Genomic DNA, 23,813 nt, shown 5'->3' with positions numbered 1-23,813 from the left:
CTACATTTGTTGGGAAAACTACCAGGGTTTTCCTGTCCTGTGTGTTTGCCACCATTTCTTTGTCTTTCATGTAAGTAGTTGTCAGTGCAGTGAAACCAGACTTGGGGTGGGAGTAGATTATTTTGCCATTTCCCCAGATTTCTGAGGCTTGTGTCAGCTCCCGGGGCAGGTCACTGCACGCACTTTGTAACTGGCCTGTGAGGTTCACATGGACCTCCCAATGTTCTCAAGTTTATTATTATGGCTGAAAGTCACCGTCTCAGCTAGAAAACAGAAGGTGACTTTGGCACGTGGCTTGTCCCTGGCCTGATGTCTGCATGTGTATTGGCATTATGAATGCGTTTGAAAACATCCACAAGAACTTTACTGTGCACCATTTTGGTATATAGAAAGAGCCCAATTTTTTAACTCAGTCTGAAAATCTGAAGCTAATTTGGAATAGCCATCTTTCTCTTTTAACTTGGTTTGGTTTTTGGTGTTAGAGTTGAAGCTAGGGTCTCACATGTATTAAATATGTTGTACCACTGAGCTACACCTCCAGATACATTTTTTATAAAGCAGGTGATGTGTTTGACATGCTAAAAACCAAAGCACTAGAATAAAACATACATGATTGGCATAAAAATTAAAGTCAACCAGTAGCGTGAGAGAGGGGATCCAGAAACATCCGTGCCTAGATCTGTGAACTCACGGCTATTTCAAGGTTTGTAGTGGTGAGGATTGAGCCAGGAGCCACAGGCACAGTGGGCACACACTTTAGCATGAACTATATCCTCAGCCTTTTATTTTATTTTGAAACAGCAACTCATAAAAGTGACTGGACTGACCTCAAACTCCCTCTCTAAGCCAGATAGACTTGGAACATTTTTCTTCCTCCCTTCCCTTCCCTTTCCCCTCCTTCCTTCTCTCCCTCCCTCCCTCCCTCCCTCCCTCCCTTCCTTCCTTCCTTTTAGTTTTTCAAGACAGGGTATCTCTAGCTCTGGCTGTCCTGGAACTCAAATCTGTAGAGCTGGCTGGCCTCAGACTCAGAGGTCTGCCTGCCTGGATCTAAGGTGTGAGCCATCACCTGGAGACTTGGAAATTTTGGTCCTCGGGTGTCAGCCTTCTGAGATGTGTATACCACCAGGCCCAACACATTTTATTATTTCCTTACTAAGTTTTTGTGAGGTGGTTTTTCTTTTTTCTTTTCTTCTTCTTCTTCTTCTTTTTTTTTTTTTTTTTTTTTGGAGACAGTTTTGCTTTGTAGCCCAGGGTGGCCTTTGAAATCTTACAGTGTTATCATTCAGCATCTGAAGTGCTAGGATCGCTATCAATTTTTGTGAACATTTTTAGTGACAGCTGTGATTGTTTACCTCACTGGAAAAAGCTAGACTGATACATAGTTTTCCTTGAAAAATGTCTAGATGAAGCTATGACATCTTCATCGGCCAGAAAGTGTGTTAGCCAGATGCGGCACACATGCCCATAACCCAAAAACTTGGGAGGTAGAAGAAGAGACGGAGAGTTAGGGGCTAGCCTTGGCTACATGGCAGACTTGAAGGAGTCTATAGTGAAATGAGAGGCTGTCTCAGTAAACAGAACAGTAAATAAAAGGGGTGAGGTGGGGATACCTGTTACACAGAGAAACCCTGTCTTAGAAAACAAAAAAGAAAAAAAAAACCTACAGGGTGAGGATAAGATTTACAAACATGGAATTGGGTATGGTGGGGCAGCAGTCACCAGTGTGTCCTTTAGGGCCCAGTTATGTAGCCTCAAATTTTCATGGAATACGTATTTCTAGAAAATTATGTTTATACTTACTTTGTGGGCACTTGTGTGCCATGGTACATGTATGGAGGTCAAAGAACAAGTTGGGAGAGTCAGTTTATGCTGCCATTTGGGACCAAGGGGAACCCAGGCTGTCAGCAAGCACCTGTTCCTGCTGAACTACCTTGCCTGCCTGACAGGCTGCTGGAGTTTTAGGTCTTACAGTGAGGCCATTAAGGCCTCCCTTTCCATTCATAGCTAAAGCAAAGCTAAGAGCCAAAGCAAGCCAAAAGGCCCGCCCTACACTGGCCTTGAACTTGTGATCCCCCTTGAGTGCTGAGATTACAATCATGCACCTCTGCACTGGGATTCTGAGTTCTTGTTGAAAGACTCGAGGACCACCACCTTGGCAGTGTCGGGAAGTTACCAGGGTGTTCGTCTCCAGGCCTGTGTGCTAGTCATGGGGACATTGTTGCAAGCAGCCATGGTTCAGGAATGGCAAACCAGGTACTCAGCACCAGGAAAAATAGCAGATATCTCAGTGGCAGAGATAGCAGTCGTGTCCAGGTTCTCACAGAACAGTAGAGGAAGTCTTTTGGGTTGGTGAGATGGCTCATCTGGTAAAGTGTATTTGCCACCAAGCTCAGCAACCCAAGTTTGATGGCCAAGACCTGCGTGATAGGAGGGAGAACTGATTCCTAAAGTTGTTCTCTGACTGCCAACAAGTGATGTCACACACACACACACACACACACACACACACACACACACACACACACAATCCTAAGTGTCTAAAATGGGTCTTTAGAGGTGGCAGTGTAAAGTTTGGTGCTAGACCATTTGCCTAGCTCTTTGGGTTCTTTTTTTTTTTTTTTTTTTTTTTTTTTGGAGCTGGGGACCGAACCCAGGGCCTTGCGCTTCATTTGCCTAGCTCTTAATGAGGACTTTGGTATAAAAAAAAGAGTAGGGCTGGAGAGATGGCTCAGCGGTTAAGAGCACCCGACTGCTCTTCCAGAGGTCATGAGTTCAATTCCCAGCAACCACATGGTGGCTCACAACCATCTGTAAAGAGATCTGATGCCCTCTTCTGGTGTATCTGAAGACAGCTACAGTGTACTTATATATAATAAATAAAAAAAATAAATAAAAAAAAAAAGAGTAAAAGCTACATGGGGTGGGGTTGGGGAGCATGGGTCTTTAATACCAGCACTTGGGAGGCAGAAGCAGGTTGGACAATGAGGTGACTCTTGCCACAGAGGCTGAGGACCTGAGTTTGATCACTGGAACCTACATAGTGGAAGGGGACGACTGACTACAGAAAGTCATCCTCTTGGCCTTTCATGCACTCTGGCCCAGATGCACACATGCATATGAATATACACAATTAAAAGTCATCAAGCTTATAATTATATATTTACATGTGGGTTATGTGCGTGTCAGTGCAGTGTTCACAGAGGGAGTCAGATCCCCTGGAACAGGAATTACAAGCGACTGTGGGCCACCTGACGTGGCACCAAGTGATCTTAAGAGCTGAACCGCTTCCCGCTGTCGTCGATGTGTGTTTTGAGCTCTGTATGCTTTTATAGCTAGAACCCCCAGACAGAAGACATTTGGCCCAGGCCGAGTTGATTTCTGTGTATGGTTTGAGGCAGGAGGCTCAGCTTCGTGTCTTCATATATGGATTTTCTACTCCTGATGCATCTGTTGAAAGGACCATTCTCTGTCCATTTCATTGTCTTGACCTTCTTAAGAAAAATAAACTAACTGTAACTGAGAGGTTCTGTTTGGTTTCTAGCTGGGGACCAACCCAAGACCTAATGTGCTAGGCAGTGCTCTACGTGTAACCCACACTTTCAGCTTCTTGTCTGTCGTCATGCCAATACCACGTTATTGTGATTAGTGTAGGATTAAATTTTTTTATTTATTTCTACCTATTTTGACTGCATATATGTCTGTGTACTCAGAAAAGGGTGTTGGAACCCCTAGAACTGGAGCTGTGGTTGGTTGGTTATGAATAACTGTGGGGGCTGGGAACTGAACCCTGAACCTCTGCAGGAGCAACAAGTGCTCTTAGCCACCGAGCCATTCTCCGGTCCCCCGTTAGTATGGTTTTGTATGAACTTCAAATCATGGCCTATGAGGCTCCCAGCTTGGTTTTTGTTTTTGTTTTTCTTCCAACTTGTTTTATTTCAAAAAATTTTCTCCCTGGTCTTAATAATTCTATTTTAGTTTAGTTTTAGTTTTTGAGACTGGATTTGAGAGCTGCATGTTGGCCCTGAATTGAGTATATAGTCCTTGCTGTCCTCGAACCCTCCATCCTCCTGCCTCAGGCTTCTGAGTACTGGAATTACAGATATAGGGCATCACACCTTAACCCCCATTTGAATTTTTGCATCAGGTTGCCAGATTTTGCTCCCAAGAAATGTAAAAAGCTAGTTTAGGTTTTGGTAATTGTACTGTATCAGTGTGTGGGAAATTGCCAACTTAACAGTATTACACTGTTTGATTCGTGAACATGGGATGCTTTAATTTGCTATTTAATTTCAAACATTTATTTTTAAGCCAGGCAGTGCTGACACACCTTTAGTGCCAGCACTTGGGAGACAGAGACAGGAAGATCTGTTCAAGGCCTCACTCTGGTCTACAGAGTGAGTTTCAGGACAGCCAGGGCTACATGGAGAGACCCTGTCTGTAAAAAAAATTATTGAATGTCAATGGGTCTATTACTGGGATGTATGTCTGTGCATCATGTGCATGCAATGCCGGAAGGAGGATGCTGGAGGAGTTAATAGACAGGCATGAGCTGCCATGTGGATGCTGGGAGTCAAGCCCAGTCCTCAGGAAGAGCAGCCAGCTCTTAACCTCTGAGCCATCTCTCCAGCCCCACCTAGATCTTTAATTCCTTTCAACAGTATTTTTTTCATCTTACTATCAATCTGTTTGTTTGTTTGTTTGTTTGTTTGTTTGTTTCAAGAAAGGGTTTCTCTGTGTAGCCCTGGCTGTCCTGGAACTCTTTTCTGTAGACCAGGCTAGCCTCAAACTCACAGAGCCTCCTGCCTCTGCCTCCCAGTGCTGAGATCAAAGGCGTGCACCACCACACCAGGCTTATTACTACAAATAAATTGTTCTCTTTTTTGCTTCATTAGATTTAGTTTGTTTTGAGACAGGTCTCTAGTGTATTGTTGGCTGGCCTCAAACTCACTCTGTAGCCATAGCTAGCCTTGGACCTTCTTATCCTGCTTCTCAAGTGCCAGAATTACAGCCAAGCCACTGTGTCTGGCTTTGATTGTTCCTTGTTAATGATAAGAAATATGGTCTTCTGATACAATGGGAAGTTCCCTTTCATTCCCACTGTGCTAAGCTCTTTTAGAAAAAGAGGTTTCTTGGGGTCAAGTTGGCTTGGAATTTAGTACACAGCCAAGCATGACCTTGAACTTCTAACCCTCATGCCTCCACCCCCCACCCTTCCACCCCCCCACCCCCTACTGGAATTACTGGCCTGTGTGCTTGCTATTAAAGCACTGTACCAACTAAGCCACATCTCAAGTTTCTAATATGTTAAGGGTTTTTTTTTTTTTCCGGAGCTGGGTATGTTAAGGTTTTTAATATGAAAGCAAATTTTCTTTTGTCAAACACACATTCTGTGTCTATTGTGATTATTCTATGGCTTTTGTTTTTTTATTTTACCAATAATCTGCATTATTTGGCCTCTGATAGTAAACCAACTTTGTACTCCTGGGATGAACCCACTTGGTGGTGTCATAGAATCCTTTTTAACCTGGTATTGGATTGGATTTGCTTTGTTAATATTCTTTTTTTAAAGCATTTTTTTAAAAGATTTATTCATTTATTATATATAATTACACTGTAGCTGTCTTCAGACACACCAGAAGAGGGCATCGGATCTCTTTACAGATGGTTGTGAGCCACCATGTGGTTGCTGGGAATTGAATTCATAACCTCTGGAAGAGTAGTCAGTGCTCTTAACCACTGAGCCATCTCTCCAGCCCCCTGCTTTGTTAATATTCTATTGGATTTCTGTGTCTGTATTCCTTAAGGTTTTTTTTTTTTAAATATTTATTCATTTTTGTCCAAAGCCAGCCTGGTCTACAGAGAGAGTTCCAGGATTGCCAGGACCACAGAGAGAAACCCCGTCTGAAAACAACAACCAAACCAGATTTATTCATTTTATGTGCAAGTGTTTTGCCTGCGTGTGTTGTGTACTACATGTGAACTTGGTGCCTGCAGGGGTCAGAAGAGGGCACTGGATACCCAGGAACTGGAGTTACAGGTGTTTGTGAGCCACCATGTGGGTGTTTAGTCCAAGTCCTCTGTAAGAGCAGCAAAGTGTTATTAACTTCTGAGCCATATTTCTAGCCTAAGATTTTTGTTTTCTTGAGGCAGCATCTTGTGTGTCCTAGGCAGGCCTCAAACTAGCTATGTAGCCAAGGGCGACTTTCAACTTCCCATCCCCCTGTTTGCACTTTCTGAATGCTGTGATTACAAGTGCGCCTTACTATGTCCACTGGACCCAGCCCAGGGGTGGGCATGCTCCACAGCACTCCACAGCTCAGCTATCTTCCCAGCCCCTTCATAGGAACATTGGGCTATCACTTCTCTGGGATGTCTTTGTCCAGGCTTATTTTCAGAGTAGTGTCTATAAATTTTTGTAGTATTGTTTTAATTTTTGAAATAGTGTCTCTCTATGTAGCACTAGTTGTCCTGGAACCCACTATGTAGACCAGGCTGATCTCAAATGCCTCTGCCTCCTCAGTGCTGGGATTGAAGGCATGGGCCTGCATGTAACATGGGTCTGTCCTCACTAGTAGTCTCTAATTTTCCTTAACTCCTAGTTTCCTGCCATGCCTCCTCTAGCTGGTGAATGCAGGTTTGCAGGCGTTGGTGCTAGGACAATAGCGGGTGTCATCTTTCCATTGGTGGGACATGGTCCTCAACTCCCCACCCCATAACATGGTCCTCAACTCCCCACCCCATAACATGGTCCTCAACTCCCCACCCCATAACATGGTCCTCAACTCCCCACCCCATAAACTGGCTCATCCTGGGCTCAGCTGCCAGGAAACAAAGGGGAGAAAAGGAAAGAGGTGGGAGAGGGAAGGAGGAAGAAAGGGAAGAAGGGAGGAAAGGAAAGGGAAGGAGGGAGAAAGGAAGGAGGGGAAAGGGAAAGGGGGAAAGGGGGGAGAGGAGGGAAAAAGAGGGGAGAAGGGAAGAAACAAGAAGGATGGGGTGTGTGCACACCCCTGGCTTCAGTATTTAGAAGACTGAGGCAGGAGTTTCAGGGCCAACCCAGTCAGTCTGGACTGCCAACAGAGCCCATTGGTACCAGAAGCCTCTCTGCCCTGGAGTCAGCCTTCTTTTTTACCTACTCCCACCAAGCCAACTCCAGCCACAACAGCCTGATCAGGTGCATGTGCACATGTGTACACGTGTGTGCAAGCCAGAAGGCAGTATCAGGTGTTTTCCTCAGTTGAGTCTCTTTCTTATTGCTTTTTGGACTTTGTTTTGTTTTGTTATTGTTTCTGGGTGGATTTTTTCCATTAATTTATTTATTCACTTTGCATCCTGATCACAGCCCCCTTGATGATCTCCAACACACACAGTCCCTCCCCCAACCCCTTCTCAGGGAGTGTGCGCCCGACCTTGGCACATCGGGGCTCTGCAGCTCTAGGAGCATCCTCTCCCACTAAGGCCAGACTAGATGGCTCAGTTAGGGGGATGGGATCTACAGGTAGGCAAAAGAGTCAGGAACAGAGTCTCACTATACAGCCCCGGCTGGAAAGGAGTTCACTAGGTAGACCAGGATAGCCTCAAACTTAGAGATCTGCCTGTGTCCCAAGTACTGGGATTAAAGGTGTCCACTACCACCATGCTCAGAACTACCACCCTGTTTTTAAAGACAGACTCTCACTAATCCTGGAGCTCATAAAATTGGTCAGACTGGGGCTAGAGAGATGGCTCAGCAGTTAAGAGCACTGACTGCTCTTCCAGAGGTCCTGAGTTCAAGTCCCAGCAACCACATGGTGGCTCACAACCATCTGCAATGGGATCTGATGCCCTCTTCTGTTGTGTCTGAAGACAGCTACAGTGTACTCATATATATATATATATATAATAAATAAATAAATCTTTAAAAATAATTGGTCATACTGGTTGGCCAGCTAGCCACAGAGGTACTCCTTTACCCTCACAGGCTGCTGTGCCCACCTTTGAAATACATGCCAAGACTAAACCAGGTCCTCCTGCTTCTGCAGCAAACATTACCACTGACCCATCTTCCTAGGCCCTCTTTGGGTTTGTTTGTTTGGTTGGTATTTTTGTTTTTGTCTTTGAGCCAGGGTCTTGATACATAGCCAGGTTGATTTAAAACTTGAAATTCTTCTGCCCCAGCCTGCTGAGTGCTAGGATTACAACCATGAGTGACCATCCCAGCCTGAGTCTTCGTCCTGCCCCAGTCTTCTGCTGCTTGTGTGATTCACGGTGTTCATCTGCGTAATCCGATTTAACCCTTACTCTTCATTGACAGTCCTAGTGATACCTGCACAGTTCCTTTTGCCAGCTACATGTGACGATAGACACCTGCAGTAATCATGTCACCTAAGGATGTGGAGGAAGGAAGCCCACACGCCGAGCACCAGCGTGGGGCACACAGTGAGACCAGTCAGTCAGTCTCTGGTGATGCAGTGGTGACACAGTCCCCTCAGTGACACAGTGTTTGCCTGGCATTTACAAGCCCCTGAGTTCAATCCCCACTACTGAAACAAACAAAAGAAAACAAACCCAGCCAGCACCTTTCACCATGTAAAGGAATGTATTCATAGATATTAGGGCATGGAATATTCAGGGAACAGTTATTTTGCTTAACTATCTCTCCTTCTGGCCCTCAAAGATTCATGTCTGTCCCACATGCATAAGGACATTTCCCAAGATTCTAACCATGTCAGAGTCCAAAAAGGCCCATATCCTAAAGTCCCAAATCTTACCAGTCATCAAAACTAAAGGGCTGAGGTGTACTCAGCAGAGGCATGCTTATCACAGGCTTGAGGACCTGGGGTCATTTCCAACACTGTGTCCCACCTACGCTGGGCTGGGCCAAGCACAGCCTAACAACTACAGGCTCCTGACAGGAAGGACCCTCAAAGCAGTGTGCACATCAGTGTGGAGGGCTGGACAGATGACTCACTATTGAAGAGGGATCGCTGTTCTTGCAGAGGATCTGGTTTTGGGTCCCAGCACCCACATCAGGTGGTTTGCAACTGCCTGCAACTCCAGGTCCAGGGGATCCAATGTCTCTGGCCTTCTTGGTTTCAACGTACATACATATACATTAAACAAACATTTAAAATAGTTTAAAAGTCATCCACGTAGTAGCTAGGCATGGTGGCACTTAACTAATTCCAGCACTGGGGAGGCAGAGGTGAGCATGAATCCCTGAGTTCCAGGCCAGCCTGGTCTACACAGTGAGTTCTAGGTCAGCTGGAGCTACTAAGTGAGACACTATTTTAAAACACAAATTAACAAACAAATAAACAAAAACCTCGGGGTTGTGGAGATGGCTCAGCGGTTAAGAGCACTGACTGCTCTTCCAAAGGTCCTGAGTTCAATTCCCAGCAACCATATGGTGGCTCACAACATCTGTAATGGGATCTGATGCCCTCTTCTGGTGACTCTGAAGACAGAGACAGTGTACTCATATACATAAAATAAATAAATCTAAACAAAACAAAACCAAAACAATCCACCTTGAGAAATTTCCTTCCTGGAAATACCCTTCACAGCTTTGGTTGCCTTCCAGGTCTCAGTTCCCAGAAATGGTGTTAGTTGTTGTTTCTAAAATGGTTCCTGTGATACTCCACTTGGACAGCCGTCTCCAGTATTCTGCCAGTTTTATTGTATTACTTTTTTTGTTTTGGCTTTGGTTTTGGACAGGGTTTCTCTATGCAGCCCTGGCTGTCCCAGAACTCACTCTCTAGACCTCAAACTCCAAGATCGGCGGCCCGCCTCTGCCGCCTGAGACTGGCCTGAAAGGAGGGCACCGCCGCCATTCTGCTTATTTGCCTTTTTTAAATAGCTGAAAAAGGGTATCGCTATGTAATCCAGGCTAGCCTGGAACCTATGTAGATCAGGCTAGCCTCAGACTCAGAGAGATCTGCCTGCCTCTGCCTCCCATAAGCTGGGACTTGTGCATCATAGCTCAGACCTTTTTCTTCTTGAGGCAGTCTTGATATGTAGCCCAGGCTGAAACAGAACTGTCAATCTTTCTGACTTAGCCTCCCTCACCTCCGAAAAGCAAGCACTTTCTGCCATCCTCTTTTTCCTAATAATGCTTATTGCCTTTTAGACTATCTTCACAATGTATTCACTTGGCTTCCCCACTAACAGATACTGTGTATAAAAGCAGAGTCCTCACCTTTATTTCTATCTCTCCTCCCCAGACACCTACAGTGATGTCTGGAACATGAATCTTGCTCAATAAACATTCTGTGAATAAATTACTAAGTTGAGTTAACCGTGGAATAAGAAGTATGGCAGAGGGGTTGGGGATTTAGCTCAGTGGTAGAGCGCTTGCCTAGAAAGTGCAAGGCCCTGGGTTCGGTCCTCAGCTCCGGAAAAAAAGAAAGGAGGAAAAAAAAGAAGTATGGCAGACCCGGCCAGGCTCATACCTTAATCACTAACATTAATTGATATGGCAAAAGCCTTGGAAGACATGACAATTTAGACTCGGCAGAGGAGAGTCTGCCCTACAGCACAACTGTCATCTGTGGAGCTGTGCAACTAAAGACAGGCTGCAGATGTAGCTTGATGTCTGGGTGGGTCCTGGGCAATCACAAAGGAATTTAGTTTTGTTTGTTTGTTTGCTTGAGACAGGGTTTCCTTGTGTAGACCTGGCTGTTCTGGAACTCACTCTGTAGACCAGGCTGGCCTTGAATTCAGAGATCTGCCTGCCTCTGCCTCCGAGTGCTGGGACTAAAGGTGTGCACCACCTGGTCCTGCAAAGGTGGTTACTGGAGGGACACAGAAGTAACTGCTAGAAAGCAGTGCAGACTGCTGTGCGCTTGGGTAGAGCGTGGGCCACCAGCCAAGGAACACAGCAGCTATTAGACCTAGAAGAGAACAGTTTCTGTATCTGGGCCACCAGTGGGAAGCAGGTTTGCACACCTTGGCCTTGCTGAGGGACAGTGGCTTTGGTCTTGTCACCTCCAGAATTGTGAGAGGATAACTGTGGGCTGTAAGCCTCTTAGTATGAGAATCTACCTTATCAGTAACAGAAGACCAGGTGGGCATGAAATACATGCTTGCAATTCCAGCACCAAGGAGGCCACACCAAGAGAACTAGCATAAGTTTTAGGTCAACCTGGGCTAGTGCTAGAGAGAAGGCTTGGCAGTTAAGAGCACTTGCAGAAGACCTAGGTTTGGTTCCTAGCACCCACATGGTGACTCACAGTAACTCATTTCAGGGATCCACAACTTCTGATCTCCCATCAACATGGTCTACATCCATTCGTGCAGGTAAAGCACTCATGCACATAAAATAAAATTTAAAATCTAAAACTAAACTAGCCTGAGCTTTATACATAGTGAGACCCAGTCTGTTTCTCTCTCTCTCTCTCTCTCTCTCTCTCTCTCTCTCTCTCTCTCTCACACACACACACACACACACACACACACACATACACACACATACAACTTAGAGGGGGGAGGGGAGTGAGGGGGAGTATCTGTATTGGCTGCAACCACAATTGCCACTGGTTCGCCAATATTAATTCTCCCCTGAGTTTACACCACAGGCCAAAAAACATCATCAGCCCAAGCTGGCCATGGTAGTACCTTTGGGTAATCCGTGAACTCAAGAGGCTGACTCAGAAGCACTGGGAATTCAAGGCCAGTCTGGTATTCAGCCAGTCTCAAGCCAAGAAGCAGTTACAACTGTAATCCCAGCTCCCATGGGAGGCTAAGGGATAAGGGATGCCAAGAGTTCAAAGTATCCCTGGGTTACGGAGTGAGACCTGCCTCAAAAAGCCAAAACAACAAAACCAGGAAACTCTTACCTGAGCAATAAAGATGTTCTTTCTCAGAAACATTTGTAGCTATTTCTGGTGATGTGACTTATATTCTAAGAAGATTAGAACAAAAATCATCTCTATGACTTGGGCTACCATTTCGAGGAAGGACAAACTGTTCCCTTACAAGGGTGGGGATGTATGTGGCAGAGGGCCACCTTGAGGGTAGTTTTCTAGATAAGGGTGGTGTCCTAGGGAAGGAACAATATAAAAAACAAAAACAGCAACAAAACCTATCCTTGGATCTCTTGATTTCATTGGACAACTTTATACTAACTTGGACTTTTAGGGTTTACTCTGAAAGTCACTGTGAACTCATGGTAATCCTCTGCCTCAGTTTCCTGAGTGCTAAGATTTCAAGCATGGCACCATACCCAGAAAATGTTAGCTATTTACCTATTCGGTTCTGTTAGGTTCGTGGGACAACTGTGACATTCATAACTCATTACAGAAATGCTTCCTCTCTAGCTGTGATTTCAGGCAGCCTGTCTACTGATGTCTTGGGAGTACAGACTGTTAATCCTTTTTTCCACATCCCCTCAACTGAACAGCTTTGTTAGGAGATACTATGAAGGTTTTTTACAAAAGGCAGGAATTGTACACTTGATATGGCTTTATCACTGTTCATAGTTTAAATGTTACGATGTGTGTATATGTGCACGTGTGCATGTTCATATATGTGCGAGTGAACACAGGTCAGAGGATAGTTTTCTACCTTCTTTGAGAGGTCTCGTTTACCAGGCTAGCTGGCCCTTAGGCTCTTGGGGACTTTACTGTCTCTACCAGAAGCCTCCAGGGATGACACGAGTTATCTACCATATTTGCCTCATGTGACTTTTTTTCTTAAGATTTATTTATTTATTACATGAGTACACTGTAGCTGTCTTCAGACACACCAGAAGAGGGCATCAGATCCCATTACAGATGGTTGTGAGCCACCATGTGGGTGCTGGCATTTGAACTCAGGACCTCTGGAAGAGCAATCAGTGCTCTTGACCACTGAGCCATCTCTCCAGCCCTCATGTGACTTCTAAGGCACTGATCTTCCCTTCAGGTTAGTAGAAAGTTATCTGCCCATTCACTGAAGTTTTTGCTTAAAGCTCTTCTCAGCTGTATCTCCCTACACACCCACTGAGGTCATGTTTCATGTTTCTCAGGCTAGCCTCAAGCCAAGGATGACCTTAAACTAATCCTCCAGCCTCTAGGTCTGCTTTGCCACACGTCACCTCCCTCCCACCCCCATTCTTGTTAATTGACATAGCCTTGAAGGAGAGCCCTGGCTTGCCCTCCAGTTTTGTTATGTAACTCACACTGGCCTAAAAGTCATAGTGATCCTTCTGATTTAGCCTCCTGAGTTTTGCGATGACAGGTGTATGCCATCATATGTGACTATAAATAATGGCTCAGTGGACAACAATGCTTGTCTCCAAGCCTGGTGACTTGAGCTTAATGGGGTCCCATCCCATGGAAGGAGAGAACTATGGTCTTTTGAGTCATTCTCTGACCCCCACACGTGTATACAAATAAATAAAATTATTAATAAACTTTAAAGACAGACATCAGCTGTACAGATGTCAATGTCCAACATCTGTATCAGGTCAGTTGGTGCCTTGGTTGTGTTTTACCTTGAGGGCAGTGTAAGAATATGGACAATGGTGGCCGACAGGCCAGGGGTCTGCTGGAAATGGAGGTCTTGGAGAGAAAAAAGATGGAAAAAAGGGAATCCCAAAGTCCCCAGAGCCAAAACTACATTTAGTGTTCAGCCAAGACGCCCCTGGTTCTCAGCTGCCCATCCAGCTCGGTCATTAGTCAGCATCTGCCCACTTCAGGGGATGAAGCCTCTTCTGACTCACTTCCACTGCCATTCCCCAGAAGCCCAAAGCCATTCACCTCTGTGGAAGTTTTACCTTGTCTGTCTGTCTGTCTGTCTGTCTGTCTGTCTGTCTGTCTCCAGGGTTTTTCTGTGAATCACACGGTGATTCTACTACTTTTGGGTGTCAGGGGACTGCATGTGGTGCCCAGCACATACTACTTCCTAAAATGAGCCACTTTATGCTGAAGGAGGGAAAAGTCCTAGGCTGTCAGACCAGTTGTTTCCCAGTTGAGATCAACATATATCCGGCACATAGACAGCAAGAGGCATGCAATCTCCCCAGGCCAGATGAAGGCAGGCAGGAGTCCCTCCTAAAATAGTCTGGAAGTGCACACATCTAGCCCTTTCAGGACCGTGGAGTCTCATGGGACTGAAAGCAGGATAGAGAGCCTTGGAAATTGAAGCCAAAGACCACTGACTAACAAAGACTGGGCCAGGGGCAGCTTACTTCTGAACCATGTGGCTTCAGGAAAAAGCTATATCCTTTCCCAGTAACTAGGTACCTGGACTAGAAGCCCTTCAAAATTCAGAATCAAGGGAGAGCAAGATGGTTCAGCAGGTATAAGCATTTGCCACACAAACCTCTCAGCCTGAGCTTGACTCTGGAACCCACAGTAGAAGAGAACCTATGCCCCAAAGTTGACCTCTGCATGCATGTATGCTGCTATGTACACACACACACACACACACACACACACACACACACACACACACACACACAGAGTTTCTCAATGTAGTCCTGTTGTCCTGGAACTCACTATATACAACAGGCTGGCCTTGAACTCACAAAGATCCACCCACTGCCTCCCGAGTGCTAGTATTAAAGGTGTGCCACCATGCCAGGCTACACAATTATTTCTCCCTCCCTCACCCTCAAGACAGTCTTTCTATGTAGCCCTGAATGGCCTGGAATATGCTATGTAGACCGGGCTGGTCTTGAAACAGAATCAGGGCCTATATCTCATGTGCCTTGTAAAAAACCAGGTTCTGGACTCCTCTGCCTGCTTCCACTGGCTAATCCCCATAAACCAGATAGCTACTGTGAGGTGATGAGTCTCTTAAGGACTCCTCTTACAAATGGCTATGCCCATCTCTGCTCATGGGACCTGGCCGGCTGGTTCCTCTGCTAGGCAATTTCTTTCTTTTTCTTTTTTTTTTTTTTTCGGAGTTGGGGACCGAATCCAGGGCCTTGCGCTTGCTAGGCAAGCGCTCTACCACTGAGCTAAATCCCCAACCCCATGCTAGGCAATTTCTTATGCTGCCTGTTTCCATTACATTTTGACATTCCACACAAACATTGTCCCCACTAGGAACTTCTCTTCCTGTCTGTGTAAGTGTTTCTCAAGATGTCTCTTCCTCTCAGAAATGCCCCAGTATCTCTCACGTATATACCTTACCCATGTCCCAGCATTGAGCTAGGTAGCCTCTCACTTTAGAGATATGTAGTCCCAGCTGTGAGTGCTGCCTCTTCCTGCCTACCTCACCCACCCTTGGATGCTCTTCTAGAGAAGTCTGGTCTGAGCTTGCTAGCCTGGGCCAGTGTCAGCAATGGCCACGGGAAAGGAGAATGCATACTTGGAGGCCTAGGCCAGTCTTTCCTGGAACACACAAGCACAGCTGGCTCCAAGCTTCTGGTCTTTTGTTTTTTTGTTTTTTTAATTTTTTATAAAACCATATGTCCCAGACAAACAGGACATTGGAAACTTTCTCCCAGGCATTGTGGCCTGAAGGGAAGGACTCCATGAACGAGCAGCTGCCAACCCAGAAGAGCCATATGCCCTTCTGCACAAGGGCCAGTGTGAGGGTGGGTCCAGCTGGAGGCCTGCCCTGCCTCCACAAATGCTGGGTCTCTGTTTCTCCCAGTGCCTGCAAGGGAAGGAGAAAGAAATGGGTCTGACAGGAGGTGGGAAGGCTGTTGCCAGGGATGGGGCAGGCCCGCCATATCTCACCAAGAACATGTGACATTATCCAACGGTTATGGTGATGCCAATGATGACAGCCAAGATGAGAACAGTGACAGAAACACAGATGGCAATCATGACCTTTTTCTGTGGGAGAGGTAGGGTCATGGAAAGTCACCCTGGCGTGCCCAAGGCTGGGGTCAGAGGCCAGGCTTACCTTCCTCGCCTTCTTCTGATTCTCTAGCGCTATCTTGACATGTTCTTGCCCACGTTCCACATAGTCTGCTGAGCTCAGAATGTTCTTTTCGATACGATTGATCATCTCTCCCTGCTCAGAGAATGACATAGTTCAGGGGGGTTGGGTAACCAGCCACGGAGGTGAGAACAGTTACTTGTCCATTCTCGCCCATAATAACCAAGACACTTTTTTTTTTTTTTTTAAAGAAAGAGCATTTTATTTGGAATGAAAATATAGAACCCATCTCTGCTGCTTTTTCTGGTGAGGGGGGCAGTGGGTTGGGCAAGTCGAGGAGATGGTCCCTTAGAGTACTTGGGAATTTGCCTTGGTACAAAAATCTTCCAAAAGCCAGGTGGTGCTTCCAACCTGGGCCCAGGCTGTGGAGAGGTGCAAACTGGCCATGACCTGCCACAGAGGCACTGAGCAGCAAACTGCTTGGTGTGACCTGGCCACAGAAGCTGACACTCTTTTTTTTTAGGGGAGGGGAGGCTTAAAGACAGGGTTTCTCTTTGTAGCTCTGGCCATCCTGGAACTAGTAGACCAGGTTAGCCTAGAACTCAAGAGATTCACCTGCCTCTGCATCGTGTGCTGGGATCAAAGGCATGCACCACTACTGCCTGGCTAATCAAGACATTATCGGCAGATAAAAAGCTACACTGACAAAGCTAAGGCAGACCAGAGCTGTTGAGAGTAAGGCTTCTGGCCCCCACCCCGTCAGGCTGTCCATTCTCTGTTCCATTGTCCTACATAACCTCCATTTGCAGCAGAGGCCTGCAGCCATGGGCTCATAGGACTAGTGCCTTTCCCATAGCTAGTAAACTTTTGTCTGAATTCATCTATTTTTCTAGGCCAGTCTCCATCCCTGTCCCTGCCTGCTTCTGGTACTACCAGCTTAGGTCCTGGTGCTGCCACTGGATGACAGTGATATCCCATGACTGCCAGCTGAGAATGCAGAGGAGAATGGTCAACAACTGTGCAGCTCACCGCAGAAGGTCAGGACAGGGCCGTTCTAACCTAGGAGATCAAGGGGTTGGCCCTTTAGGGGCAGCTTCCACAAGAGCTCTAACAGCATTAGGGGGGCTTCCGTCATAGAAAGAGAAGCCATGATTAAGGCATGCCTAGGTGAGGTACACACTGGTAGCTCAGTGGGATGCCATCAGGGTAGCTGTGAGTAGAACTTGGCTAAGGATGGAAGTGGAGGTCACCGAGAAGCATGCCCAAGCTTGGAAGAGCATAAAAGCCCAGGAGAACGTCAGCTCCAGGCCAAGGCTAGGACTAAAGGTCGCAGAGGGCTTCTAGGCACGCACCTGCATCTCCACCTCGGTAGCTAGAAAAGTGAAGATCTCATGGAGTTCACGGATGCTGCGCTCCAACTGCTGGATCTCACTGTGTCGCGCAGAGATCTCATTCAGGGCCTGCCGGGTCACCTGTGTGTCCTTCAGTATCTGTGGGGACAGCCAGGAACTGGAGATGTCAGAGGGAAACAAGCATCTGGTTCAAAAGTTTAACTGAGCTTCTCAAACAGCCCTCTAACCTATGAAGCCAGCATTCTAACTCATTCCCGACTGGGCCCTGGCCTGCCTTGCATACAAAGAAACCAGGACTCAAAGATGGAAACCCACAGAGGAAGGATGGCTGTGGCCACTCACATTAGACACAAACACCTCACTCTGCCCACTGTCCAGCATCTGCTCCAGTTCCTCGTCAGACACCATTCCAGCATTGGCTGTAACAGAAAGGCCAGTTCAGAACCGATCGGGGCCCCCAAACCCCAAGGACAAGGTACCCGAACTCACTGATCTTCAGCTGCCGCCGAATGCGCTCCACGTTCTTCTCTCGGTACTCGGACTGCATTGAGTTACACTTGTTGATGAGCTCCACAAACTGCTGGGACAGGACCCCATGCTAAGAACAGAAAGTCTAGCTGGCATCAGCAGGAACTGCCACGAGGTGGTGGGGCCATAACCACCTTTTGATCTCAGCAGACTCCCTCACAACTCAGAAAGAAAGCCAAAGGTCTTATCAGGGCGCCCATGACACCCATAACTGCTTCTTCCTACCCACACCTCACCACCTCCTTCCTTCTCCTTCCTCCAGTGGTTTCTCCCTCAACAAAACATGCTCGCATCTGCCTTGGCACAGTGCTCCTCCTGCCTGGAACGCTCATTCTCAAGCACCCTTAAGTCGTCAACCATTTATTGTTTTCAAATTTGTATTGCTTTGTGTGTGGATGCTTTGTGTGTGGGTGCTTTGTGTGTGGGTGCTTTGTGTCTGTGGGTTTTGCCTATTTGTTCATCAGTGCATCACATGTGCTGCTGACGGTAGAAGCCAGAAGGTGTCAGACTCCCAAAACTGGAGTTATAGAAGGCTGTGAGCCACCACGTGGGGGCTGAGAATCAATCCCGGGTCCTCTGAAGAGTAGCCAGTGCTCTTAACTGCTGAGCCATGTTTCTAACACCACCTTACTTATTTTTTGTTTGTTTGTTGGTTTTGAGACATGGCTTCATCTAGCTCACACTCAGCTTGAACCCCTGATTGTCTTTCTCTACTTTCCAAGCACTGGGTTACAGGTCATGTCTGGCTTCAACTATTTCTGAGTTTTTGATTTTGATCTTATTTATTAATTATTATTACTATTATTTGGTTTGTGACTGGGTTCCATATAGCCCAGGCTGGCCTGCTAGCATCACTGATGTATACCAACAGAGAGCTGTCTCATGTGGTGGTGGAAATCTAACCAGAGGCCTGGGTATGCTAGACAAGCACTCCAACTGTTTAACACTCCCAGGTGGAGCGGGACTGTGCAGATGGCTGAGCTATAAAAACACCGCTGTGCAAGCCTGGAAACTCACATCCAGTGAGCCTAGAACCCATCACAAGCCTGATGTGTGTTGTGCCTCTGTGATCCCAGCATGCCTAAGGTGAGCTGGGAGGCAGAGGCCAGAGGGTCACAGTGCAGCAGCAGTCACACACAGACCCCACCTTGGCAAGAGGAAAAGAGGAAAACTCATTCCTCTGACCTCAACATGAGCACTGTGGTGTGTGTGTGCATTCATTCACACACATTCACAGAAGGAAAAGTAGAGGAGCTCTTTGTATCACTGCTGATTAAAAACAGGGCCTCGGGGGTTGGGGATCAGTAGAGTGCTTGCCTATCGAGCGCAAGGCCCTGGCTCCGAAAAGAAAAAAAACAAAAAAACAAAAAAAAAAACAGGGCCTCGGGGGCTGGAGAGATGGCTCAGTGGTTAAGAACACTGACTGCTCTTCCAGAGGACCTGAGCTCAATCCCCAGCAACCACATGGTGGCTCACAACCATCTGTAATGGGATCTGATGCCCTCTTCTGGTGTATCTGAATTTACAGTGTACTCATATATATAAAAACAGGGCCTCAAGCATGCTAAGCACATAGTTCACCTCCTCCCCTCAGTTAAATTACATTCCTTCCCTCTGTCACCATAGTCCCTCGGTTTATGCTGTTTTGTCTCTTAATACTCATTAGATTATAAAATGAGTTAAGGCCAGTGTGGTGGCCTACGCGTTTAATCCTAGCCCTGGGGAGAGAGACACAAGTTGATCTGAGTTTGAGAGCAGCCTTAGCTATACAGTGAGCTCCAGGCCAGTGAGAGCTAGTTAGTGAGACCCTGCCTCAGTAAGTAAAAATGAAAATAATTTACTTATCTGTTGAGCAGATGTTTAGTTCAGGGAGTGCGCAGGCACTCGGTGTGCATGTGTTGAAGGCTGAATGTCAGTGTTGCTGTGTGGACTGCAGGTTCACGCATGTACCAGTGTCACTGAGCCACTACCATAGTACAACAGGGTCCTCTCACATCAATGACCTCCTCGTGCTCTCCTGAGTTCCCACTCCTGCGTGCTTTCGAGATGCCCAAACCTCCCTACCTATTCCAACCCTGGCCTCCAGAAATCCCACTCCCCACTCACTCTGCACCAAGCAACCGGAGGGACCCATCAAATCACAGCAAGGCTCTTCCCTAAGACACTACCTGACCTGGCTTCCTTTTCACTGCTGCCCCAGAAGAATTCACTTCTTTTTAAATTTTTTTCTCTAAAATATATAAAGACTTTAAATATTGTTATGATTATTTACTTTTTGATTTTGAATATTTTTATGTGATTTTTATGATTTATGAATATTTTTGTGCGTGTTCATATGTAAGTAGTGCTGGTGTCTGAGGTCAGAGGCCTCCCCCTAGGAGCTGGAGTTACAGAGGGTTGTGAGCCACCTAACATGGGTGCTGGGAACAGCTGAATTCGTTCCTCTGAGAAAAGGGCTCCATCTCTCTAGCCCCTAAATTCTACTTTATTATCTAGTGTGTGCTGGGGCAGGTATGTGTGCCAGGGCACACATGTACCAGTCAGAAGACCCTGCAGGAATCAGCTCACCTCCTCGGGGGACTGAATCAGGTTACCCTTACCCACTGATGTATTCTGTCACCCTTTCATCTCTTGAATTCTAACTATGGGGCCAAGGATGTCCTCTGGAAGGAAAGTAGCCGGTGCCCTTAACCTCTGAGCCATCTTTCCAGCACCACTTGTCACTTTTGTTTGATTCTTCTTCCCTTGGGCAGAAAGATAAGGCACTAAGTGCTACATGAGAAATATCTTTGATCCTTAGTCAGAATGGTCCAAATTCCCTGTCTCAGTTTTGGGAAAGTATGTGTCTCACACCAGACCTGTCATGTCTGACACAGCAGATTATCTTTGAATGGAGGAAACAGGAGGTTATAATGGATTGAGCATCTTGAAATTTGGATTCTCTACCTACACCCAGTTCTTTCTCTCTTGAACTTAAGCTTCTTCATATGGAAAAGCATCAGGACAGAGATCCCAGAATCAAGGCTCTCTACAGGCTCCACAGCCAACAGTCAGTAACCTAAGAAACACTTTCCAAATTCCTTAGTCCTAGGAAAATGAAAGTCACCTGGGTTTTCTTCATTCTTGTGTTGACTGAATTATAATTCTCATCAGCTTCTTCCTTCTGGGGCTCTATGGCTGTGGGAGAGATATAAGGATGGATAGAAAGAGACAAAAATTGTTGGGGAGGCCAGCCGAACTCTGTTTGAGGTTAGCCTGATCTACATATTGAGCATATACAACCCCATTAATAAAACTGTAAGACACGGGGTTGGGGATTTAGCTCAGTGGTAGAGCGCTTGCCTAGCAAGCGCAAGGCCCTGGGTTCGGTCCCCAGCTCCGAAAAAAAGGAAAAAAAAGTAAGACATATAATAATAAAACACTCTAAGCGAATTTTTAAAAACTGAAAAGGGGGGGTTGGGGATTTGGCTCAGTGGTAGAGCGCTTGCCTAGGAAGCGCAAGGCCCTGGGTTCGGTCCCCAGCTCTGGAAAAAAAGAACCAAAAAAAAAAAAAAAAAAAAAAAAAAAACTGAAAAGGGATCAGAACACAGGGCCACATCTCCATTCCAGCTACACAGCAAGGAGGTTCTTGTCTTCCTAAAATTTTTATTACAAAGTGACTATGAACAGGAATGTATTTTGGTATAATACATAATGTTGGAGGAGGAAGAAGAGAAAGAGGAGAAAAAGAATGAAGGAGCAGGCCTTTCATTTAATCTCAGCGATCAAGAGGCAGAGAAAGATGGATCTCTATGAATTTGAGGCCAGCCTGGTCTACATAGGAAGAAGAGGTGGGGGAGGAGGTGGAGAGAGAGAAAGGAGGAGAAGGGGGTTAATTCTGAACTTCTGAAAGAAGTTTTTCTTTGAATTACGTCAGAGGGTTCCCACAAGAAACCTCCTAAGAAACTCATCTGCCTGTAGAAAAAATTCACACTGGGCTGAAAGAACGAAAGCAGTAAGTAGTTTTGAATTCAAACTTAAAATAACAAAGGAATCTGAGAGGCCATAATGTGCTCTGAAAAGTATCATAGCTTTGATCCTAGACCCAGGTCTGCTGTGTGACCTGGATATCACTTGACTGTGTATGCAACAACCAGATACACCAGCAACAGGACTGATCAAAGGGAAAGATATGGCTGAGTCCCTTGAAGTTCATTCACCTTTTAGCTGTGCCCGGACTTCTCTCCCCAGCTGTTTGATCTCCTCTCGCAGGTTCTGCAGGCCCTGCTTCATGCCTAAATGAGAAAGTCAACACTTCCAAACCACAGCTTCTACCACAAACCAAAACCAAACCCACCCTGGTCATCACCTGAATAAAACTACAACTCCCATAATTCACCGGGCTGCCTGCGTGAGCCCGAGGTTTCGCTTACTCTCCTCGGGAAGAGGCGTGGCCAGAATGGTGACCTGCTGTTTCTCCAACTCCCGGACTTTACTCTCCAGTTTGGCCATAGTCTGCCGAATTGTCTGCACCTAGGAAGGATCACCGAGAGGGCTGAAGACTTAAGTGTCACTCTAGTGCGCCCTACTCCTCGGTCCTCCTAACCCTTACCTTCTGGAAGAACTCGTCGTCCGGGCTGCTCAGCCGGGCGGCACCTGAGTGCACCACCAACGCGACTCGAACCTCATCTTCATCGTCTGAGATGTTATCCCCCTGCCAGGATCGGAGTCATTGGCACCACTTGCTCTCTGCGGTTCTCGTCCCGCAGGAACCATGGGCTTCCGGGATTTTCCTTCCTGGCCCTCAGCCACCCGTCCCGGACCCAAAACCAGGAGTCCTCACTCCAGCGCTCCCGCCCGGCCCCACTTCTCCATTCCAGAGTGTCTTCACGATCCTATTTTCTCACCTGCCTCAACTCATGGGTCCTGTCGCGCATGGTGGCCGGAGTGCCCTGGACCTGAGCCCAAAGGGCCTCAAGGTTCTAAATTTGGAAGTCCTGCACCTCTCTCACACTTGACACCCCCTCCCTCACCTTGCGAACTCCAATACCCCCAGGAGCCGCCAAAGGCCACACCCCTTTCACCATCCACAGTGGTGGGGAAGAACCCGACCATAGGACCCCCAAAGTTCTACAGGTTGGAATTCCCTTCTCTTCCCCCCATCCTGCTCCCGCGACTGCAACCCCGCCCCTCGGAGGATGATTCGGAGCATGCGCGCGAGGCCTTGTCTCGTCCTCGCTAGAGGGAAAGGCGGAGGTCGGAAGCAGCAGTTGCAGCGGAACGGAAGCGAGGCTGCCAGGCTCCAGAGCCCGCCCTCCCCCCTCCTTTACCGGAACATCTCATATTGGAACTGAAATCTAGTTGCCCAAAGGGTTGGGAATGCGTCATCTGCACGCAGTCTGAGAGCCTCGTATCTCACATCACCCCATGGCGCCCCCTCATCACGTGACAGGCCGGGCCCAGCTCCGCGGGCTGCTCGCCCGACAGCCAGTCACGTGTTCCGGCGCTGTCAGCGACGTCTCGGACCTCAGTCTCGCGACGTCCCTGACACCCCAGCGTCTGAGCTGTGCCCCGATAGCTTCTTCGAGGTGGGGAAGGGTACACTGCCTACTCTCAGCCACCTACTGACGATACTCTGTAGAATTCACTTTTTTTTTTGCTTTGTTTTAATTTTGGGTCCTAGGGCGTGGGCAAAGTGAAGACTTGCATTTGGGGCTGTCAGGATCATGAGACCTTGAAAGTCAGAAAATAATAAGACCCGAGTCTACAGCGTCAGAGAATTGCAGGGTTTTGTAGGCAGAGAATCTGGGGGTGGGAAGTGACCTCAGCCAAGGTGGAGCTCCCCCCGCTGCTCCCTCGCGTCCTTCTGGCACAGCCTCTGACAGGTGGGCGGCCTATGCCCTGCATGAGCATTGCAGTCCCGCTGAGCTCGCTACCTTCTGAGCAGCAAGATGATTTCAAAGCAGCTCAGACTGAAAAAATGTACTCGTTACCTCCGCAGCCCTGCCTTACAACTGACGTCTGAGCATGACTTGCTTTTCTTTAACGGAATCCCAGCACCAAATTCAGTAGCTTGCACATACTAGGCCCCCACAGAAGATTTGATCCGAATATTAGCCTTTCCTGTACCTGCAACTAAAGCCCGTGGCTTTCCGATCTTCA

General features: G+C 47.0%; 1 protein-coding gene across 3 annotated transcripts; it reads right to left on the bottom strand.

Moving 5' to 3' along the window:
• Positions 1 to 15,327: 15,327 nt before the first annotated feature.
• Positions 15,328 to 22,844, bottom strand: Stx4 (syntaxin 4). 3 transcript variants are annotated; one of them, NM_031125.2, is made up of 11 exons: positions 22,559 to 22,620; positions 22,264 to 22,365; positions 22,085 to 22,184; positions 21,872 to 21,946; positions 20,779 to 20,849; positions 17,634 to 17,742; positions 17,487 to 17,563; positions 17,145 to 17,282; positions 15,817 to 15,927; positions 15,648 to 15,746; positions 15,535 to 15,564 (listed from the first exon to the last, which is right to left on the bottom strand). In NM_031125.2, the coding sequence occupies exons 1-10, from the start codon at positions 22,586 to 22,588 to the stop codon at positions 15,663 to 15,665; spliced, it is 897 nt and encodes a 298-aa protein (NP_112387.2). In that variant the 5' UTR covers positions 22,589 to 22,620; the 3' UTR covers positions 15,535 to 15,564; positions 15,648 to 15,662. The 3 variants fall into 3 exon arrangements, with proteins under 3 accessions (XP_087449920.1, NP_112387.2, XP_087449918.1); XM_087593794.1 differs by lacking the exon at positions 22,559 to 22,620 and having other exon boundaries at positions 15,328 to 15,564; positions 22,085 to 22,206; positions 22,264 to 22,336; XM_087593792.1 differs by lacking the exons at positions 15,535 to 15,564; positions 15,648 to 15,746 and having other exon boundaries at positions 15,817 to 16,851; positions 22,559 to 22,844.
• Positions 22,845 to 23,813: the final 969 nt, after the last annotated feature.

The sequence above is a fragment of the Rattus norvegicus genome, chromosome 1, assembly GCF_021556685.1.
Source record: "Rattus norvegicus strain SHRSP/BbbUtx chromosome 1, alternate assembly SHRSP_T2T, whole genome shotgun sequence".
Taxonomy (NCBI): Eukaryota; Metazoa; Chordata; class Mammalia; order Rodentia; family Muridae; genus Rattus; species Rattus norvegicus.
Note: the sequence above shows the minus strand (reverse complement) of the source record. Positions and strands in the feature narration are given on the sequence as shown.